This window comes from Lampris incognitus, chromosome 6 (assembly GCF_029633865.1).
Source record: "Lampris incognitus isolate fLamInc1 chromosome 6, fLamInc1.hap2, whole genome shotgun sequence".
In the NCBI taxonomy this organism is placed as follows: domain Eukaryota; kingdom Metazoa; phylum Chordata; class Actinopteri; order Lampriformes; family Lampridae; genus Lampris; species Lampris incognitus.
In genome coordinates this window covers 37243864-37251376 of record NC_079216.1, presented here as the reverse complement: position 1 = coordinate 37251376, position 7513 = coordinate 37243864, and the positions used below count along the sequence as shown (strand labels likewise).

The 7513-nt window shown below is 44.8% G+C and overlaps 1 protein-coding gene across 1 annotated transcript in view; it reads left to right on the top strand.

The window, feature by feature from the left end:
- Window positions 1-5899, top strand: part of si:dkey-238o13.4 (uncharacterized protein LOC560780 homolog) — a 9649-nt gene extending 3750 nt beyond the window's left edge. The window contains exons 5-6 of the mRNA XM_056282306.1: window positions 3170-3294; window positions 4458-5899. Of these exons, the coding sequence (XP_056138281.1) occupies window positions 3170-3294; window positions 4458-4634 (302 nt within the window). The 3' untranslated portion in view covers window positions 4635-5899. The remainder of the gene's footprint in view (window positions 1-3169; window positions 3295-4457) is intronic.
- The last annotated feature ends 1614 nt before the right edge of the window (window positions 5900-7513 follow it).

The window sequence follows — 7513 nt, the reverse complement described above, 5'->3', positions numbered from 1 at the left end:
AGCGTTTCACCTACTCGAGCCTCACAGCCAGCAGACAGTTCACATGCTCAATCAGCATTGCATTGGTAGACTGGATATTTATCGATAGCTTGCTGAAATACTGTACACTAATACTGTAATAACCACTTTGTAAACTAATTGCACTGAACAAGTCGTTAAACGCTTTTTCCAAAGGGGTTTTACCATTTATTTTTGTTGACTATCACTTCCCACACTGTTAATTGAAAATGGCACCACTTTAAATATTCAGTCGGAGACAGATGGCAAGGCAGATGGCAGTGGAATATTAAACGACTAATAAGGAAAGGCAGAAGCGGGCGTCTGGGTAGCGTAGCAGTCTATTACATTGCCCACTCCATGTCACCACTGGCTTGGTCGGGCGTTCCCCACAGACACAATTGGCCGTGTCTGCGGGTGGGAAGCCGGATGTGGGTATGTGTCATGGTCACTGCACTAGCGCCTCCTCTGGTCGGTCGGGTCGCCAGTTCAGGGGGAAGGGGGAACTGGGGGGAATAGCGTGATCCTCCCACATGCTACGTCCCCCTGGCGAAACTCCTCACCGTCAGGCGAAAAGAAGTGGCTGGCGACTCCACATGCATTGGAGGAGGCATGTGGTAGTCTGCAGCCTTCCCTGGATTGGCAGAGGGGGTGGAGCAGCAACCAGGACGGCTTGGAAGAATGGGGTAATTGGCCAAGTACAATTGGGGAGAAAAGGGGGGACATTTTTCAACAAAACAAAACAAACAAAAAAAAAGGAAAGGCATATGGATGGATGGAGGTTTCATTACTATGTTCAGGTGTGACTACAATGTTTCATCATCAAAACAACAATAATGACACAAATAGACCTAAGTTACAATGTAACAATGGCCGGCTTAGACCGTTTGGAACTTTTATTTGGAAATATGAGGAAATGCTCGTTGTCAACATGTATTTACATGATGGGCTGCATCCCCCTTGATTTTAACCATATGATGATGTGGACATCTTTGTCTGACATGGGCTCGTGAGGCAGGTGCGCAGTTCCATACTGTCATGTGTTAACAGCTTGTGATTGGCTAGCTGCTGTGACGTTTGCCTAACCGATGTACTCAGACTTTACTAGTTGCAGCATTCCTTACGTTTGAACGGTGCCATCCATATTAATTAATCGCTTAGTTTACTAGTTAATACCATGAACTTCGTAAGGACTCTACATACAAACTTAGTGGTAGATTTAGTAGTGACTGGTACAACCCCATCCAGCCTCCTGCATTGGGTCAAGAGCACTAAAAGCACTATCTTTCTTCATAGCATCATACATTATACAAAAATACAGGACGTGTTTTTGCATTTTCCTTACTTGCAACAGTAATACTTGCATTTATGGCAACGTGTGCCCTCGTTCTGCCATTTGGCTAAAATAGTATATACAGCTTTTAAACAAGATCCTCTGAATGTCCTACCTGACTCCAGTCAGCTCTCTGTTCAGCACACCCACCTCTGCTTCACCTGGCTACTAACCAAACCTGAAGCTTATTCACCACCAAGGGCACTTCATGACTCTTGTTTCAGTCACCTCTTTATGAGTTATTGATCTTACTTTTACTCAATCGTGTATTTCTCTTGTGCAATTGTCTGACATCATAACTCCACCTGACCCTGTCTGTTCGGCCCATTCGCTTGGCTTTCCGAAGTTTTTGCTGGATGGATCCCTGTGTTTGAATATTGGTTGTTTGACCCTGGCTTGTGTTCTCTGCCATTCCCATGGATCCTGACTTTGTTGAATTGTGCTATTAATAAGTACAACAGCTCTGGGCTTCAGACTCTTTCATGACACTGATTAAGACAATACATAAATATGAATAGCGCCTTCATGCAAATGGAAAGGGGAAATCCACCCTGCACTCCATGTATTTGTAGTCTTTTACACAACTCATGCTGGCACAAATGGAAAATGTGTAGTATTATAGCAACACCAGTGGGGTTTCTATCAACACAGTTTTTTTTTCTTGCAAAATTTTACATTTTGAATGGGAAAAGGCTGAAAGGAAACACCACATTTCAGAAATGGAAACACCAAATTTTGGGTGTTGAAGTATGGACACATGACATAGGACAAGTGAAACTATGTTCAGGGTTTTATTCAATTAAACAGAACTGATGGAAAGGCACCTAATTCATATAACATTTTTTGTGACTTAGAGAAGTTCACTTAAAATTTGCCTGTGAGTGGAATGGAAACATAGCTGCTGTGTGAGACAGAAGCCAAGATTTTAGTCAAGTTGAGCAAGTCAAGTCAAGTCAAGTCAGAGTTCATTTAAAGTGCATTATCACACCGAGTTGTCCCAGCACACTTTGCAACAAAAAGACTTACATTTAAAATCAGTCTTTAACAGCGGTGTCTGGGTAGCGTAGCGGTCTATTCCGTTGCCTACCAACACAGTGATCGCCGGTTCAAATCCCCGTGTTACCTCTGGCTTGGTCGGGCGTCCCTACAGAGACAATTGGCTGTGTCTGCGGGTAGGAAGCCTGATGTGGGTATGTGTCCTGGTTGTTGCACTAGTGCCTCCTCTGGTCAGTCAGGGCACCTGTTCGGGAGGGGGGGAATAGCGTGATCCTCCCACGTGCTACATCCCCCTGGTGAAATTCCTCATAGTCAGGTGAAAAGAAACAGCTGGTGACTCCACATGTATCTAAGGGGGCATGTGGTAATCTGCAGCCCTCCCCGGATCAACAGAGGGGGTGGAGCAGAGATCGGGAAGGCTTGGAAGTGTGGGGTAATTGGCCGGATACAATTGGGGAGAAAAATAAAGAAAAATTATCTTTCATTTTTAATATCAAGATAAAACACTTTTGTTGCTTAACATTCTCCTTAAAGTGTGTATAGATAATAAAGCGATGCAACATGTATGAGCTTTTATCTCCATATGTCACCATAATCGCAAGTAGCCTGGTTCACATGACATGGCCCCCAAATTATTTTCTCCCGAAACAAAATTTATTTTTCATGTTGTTGCCAACAGCAGGTATGGGTTATCAGTGCTCTCCATCTTTTGTTATAAACACTTCCAGTTGACCCCAACCTGTGCCATAAATCCCCGTTTGCTCAGATTTCTAAGAAGTACCGAGGTAAGCCATGTGGGGTTTTATCAAGTAATGATGAGTGGTATGCTACCTTGTGCCACAGGTGGTGCAGGGGAGAAGTTGCTGATGCCTGGTACTGGCTTCCTGACGGTGGGTGCAGCCAGCACCCTGTCATTCTGCCAAGTACTGCGAGAGGAGTACCCCGAGGTGCCCTGCAAACTCAACCAGGTGAGGCTATGGTGATGCATTATTTTTAGCTGCCATTCACTCGATTTGAGATTATGTCTGTGCCCCGATCCTTCACATTTTAATTGGGTCAAAATATTTTAACATCAATTTGCCAACAAAGGAAAATAAAACAACCGAAAGCGCAGGGTGTCAACTACAGCTGTGTCCCCAGCCCATTACAATAAGGAAATGAACTGAAGAGTTTTCTCATCTCTTCTGTTGTCCGGGACAGTCTTTCTCGGGGAGGTTTGTCATAAAGAAAGGCTTTACAAAACACATAATGCTGTTTGTTATTGCAAAGTATGCAAGTTTGTCCGAAAAGTTTTCCTGCTTTTGACTATTAGTCTATGAAGCTTCCGTGTTTACTGAATATGTACAAAAAGTGGCACGGTGGGGCAGTGGTTAGCGCTGTCGCCTCACAGCAAGAAGGTCCTGGGTTTGAACCCCGGGGTTGTCCAACCTTGGGGGTCACCCCAGGTCGTCTTCTGTGTGGAGTTTGCATGTTCTTCCCGTGTCTGCAGTGGGTTTCCTCCGGTCGCTCCGGTTTCCTCCACCATCAAAAAGACATGCATGTTAGGGTTTATACTCCTGTCTGTGCCCCTAACCGAGGCATGGCAAGACGAACTGGAGTTGGTCCCCGGGTGCTGCATGACGGCTGCCCACTGCTCCTAGCTACACAGCTAGGGTGGGTTAAATAGTGTAAGTTCCCTACAGGGATCGATAAAGTATCTCAAAAAGCATGCAACCCCAACTGTAAAAACAGTCCTAGTGTGTTTAGTTCACTGACTGATTACTCAGGAACACCCTGTGCAAATGCTACCAGGGAATTTATTAACTGGTAAGTCAAATTGAAACTGTGAAATCTGAAGCAGATGAAATGATAAATGACTGTTGTTGTTTTGGTTTTTTTTAACTCGTTTCGACCTCTTGGTCACCTTCTCTCCCTCTATCCATTCACCTTTCACTTACTGCATTCTCGCTCCCTCTCCATCCATCCCTCCCTTTGGTCTCCAACTTTACGGACTTCGCCATGCCATCAATATTTTTCCTTTGCCCTCCCTCAATGTCCCACTGCTTCTCATCCTTTATTTCACCCGCCTTTGACATGGCCCCTCCTGCGATGCTCTTGTGGCATCACTTCCTCCATTGGTTGGTCCTGGCAGGTGAAGATCAACACAGGTGTGGCCCCTCCAGAGCGCATGTCCCCTGGGTACCTGAATCACCTGGATTTGGGCAATGCGGTCGCCACGCTAGTGGAAAGACGAAACACCTCCCACACCGTGTTCACCATCAACTGCCCTGCGGACTTAAAAACGGCCATTTTGGACAGGAACCTTTAGATTGGGAACCTCTCTCCAGCCCTACGTCGTTGATGCAGGGAAAGGTCTTCTGCTTATAAATCATACTAGAAAACACATCTACATTAGTGTATTTGTTTCATTTGTTCCTTCGCACATAGCACTCAACCCCATGCAATACAATTACTCTCATCCATGTGTGTCATTACAACTAATATAGTCCGCTGTGTGTGCATGGGTTGTTAGTAACTGTTTTAACTGCATGTGTTTCATGCCTGTGAGAAGTCCTCTCATCATCTCCAACTTCTGTAGAGCCTCTGCTTCTTTGTCATTGCCAGCTCTTTCAATATCTGTGAAATACATAAAACTATGTATTACTATCTGGGGGTGCTTGATAACACAGATGCCCCACATATCACATTGGATTTGTAAAGTGTGATGGAAAAGAAAGTTATTAATGCCAAACTGCTGGAAAACAAAGGACGGGATAAATTTGGCAAAGGGAAGGAGGATTTTGTGGTTAGTAGTATCTAAAGTAGCTCTTATTAGCCCCCTCCTCACCTCCTCCTGTCTGTATAGAATGTGAAATGAAGGAAGAGAGAGAAGATTGAGTGTGACCTTGTTCTGTTGCAACTGGTACTGTTTTGTTTTTGGGTTTGTTTTTTTTTTATCGGCCAAACTGCATTTCAGTGTGTGCATATATTTATCTGTAGTCCTGGAAATAAACTGACCTTTTGGAAAGTGGGGCTATTAAGGCAATTTTACTAAAAAAAAATGTGGGTAAGATGGTGCTGTGGCTTGAGGTGAAAGTGATAGTTGGGAGTGATGTTGAGTGTTGACGGGTGGATTGGAAAAATTATTTCCACTTCCTGAAAAGGACAGATCAAGCCACTGAGAAGCTTGTTCGCCCACAGTGAACAGATATGTAACTTCTTAGATGTACAGAAGTAGACATAACCCAATGGCCTGCTGAGCACCATGCTAAGATTGCCTCAACATGGGTTATATCCATTTTCACTACTAAAGGTTTGGAAGCAGGGTGTGGGGATTTTGGCACATGTACATCCCTCTAGCGTGACTCTCTGTCCTGTTCACAGGCACTAACACCGACCCCCTATAGTCCCTTTATCTGCCACCCATTATGTGGGGCAGCATGTCCCTTAGATATACTAAACAGGGGTCAGGATGCCAGGGTGGATACAGGCGGGTATCAGAGGGGGCATTGTTCTCTTTGTTTCTTGTCCTGTCGATGCCTACATGCTTTTGCAACAAGAATGTAAATTTGTCCCGCCAATAAAGAAGCTTGCACTGAGGATTTGGGCTCTGCTTGGTTACTGGGAGGGGGGACGGGATGGAGGGGATCAGAAGGGGGTGACCGGGAGAGAGTAGTTGTAATGGGGAGGGTCAGAGGTGGTTTAGTAGAGTTTTTGTGTTGACCTTGTCGGCTGAAAGCCCAATTAGGCCAAATTGTAATGAACAACGGGGGAGAATCCGGTGAATCCGCCGGCCCTCCGTTTCTTTCTTTCCTTCCATCTCTGTTTCTATGTAACGCACACGCTCAGACAAACACAAATGCCCATGTCCTCTGTATGATGACAGCTCATCTCATTCTAATAGGAAAAGAAAACTGTCCTTTGTGTGTGTGTGTGTGTGGGGGGGGGGGTAAGGGGCAAAGCTCCTCACAACAGTCCTTGAAATATGCTCATCAGACAGAGGGTCAGTTGAGATGTAAATATGGGCGAGGCAGTAAACGCAAAGGAGAGAATAAGGGAAGCGCTGTAGTGGATGGAGAGGAGCGTGGGTACATAAAAATGGGAAAATGTGTTGATGAAAGAAAGGGGTTTTTAAACGTTTTGGCGTAGTGTGGGTGGCCCAAAAGATCCAGTGTACTGTATATAACCGAATAGCTAGCACAAACACCACACGCTCTATCAATATATTTAACTCCCAGTATGCAAGAGTAGGGCGTGTTAAGGCTGTGGGCCCATCCCAGTACCTGATGATTCAATGGACCATTGTGAAAATAACTGAAACCATGGCAACAATAAAGGAAGAAGAGTTCAGAGGTAGGAGTTCTTGGAGACGGCTCTGCTTCTGATTAAAAACTGGAATGCTTTGATGCATCAAAACGTGGGAATGAGCAAGATGGATTAACCGTTGAAAAGGATGGAAAAACAAAACACAGTATTGGCAGTATCGCCCTCCACATTTCATGGGAGTGCAGCCAGACTTCACCAATGGAGTGCTGAAGTTTTCACTTTCTAAATTTAGTGTGCCACGCGATGACTTGGACACCACAAGACAAGGAGTAGACACAAAGCAGGCTGACTGACAGGTAGTCAGTCAGAGATTCTGTGTGTATGAGTGTGTGCGTGTGTGTGTGTCTTAATAATGTCTTAATAAGGACAGTCAAAGTCTTGACCACCTACCTCATAGGTCCCCCACGAAGAAAAGGGTTATTTCTGGGCTAGGGGCTGGATTTATTACTAGGCTTACGACTGGGGTTATGGTGAGGCTTAGGTCTAGTATTAAGAGTTAGGCAATAGAATTAGTCTCAGGGTTAAGGTTAGGGTAAAATGTGCGTGTTTTGGGGTCATTTTAGGGTTAAGGTTGTGGTTGGGGTTTGGGAAATGTTAAAGATTAGGTTTATTTTTAGGGTTTGGGGTTAGGGAAATAGGACTTTGAAAATTCTTGTCCCCCCTAAGGATATATGAATAAATGTGAGTGTGTGTGTGTGTGTGTGTGTGTGTGTGTGCGTGTGTGTGTGTGTGTGTGTGTGTGTGGTGTGTGAGGTGAGCCCTTGTGAGAGATCTCCTTTAGGTGGTGTGGATGGATCAGCATAGCAAATGCTGTATCTGTTTAATAACAGCTGCTTGAGAGCATGGTGCTCTGCAAATGACTGATATAGGCTTACACACTCC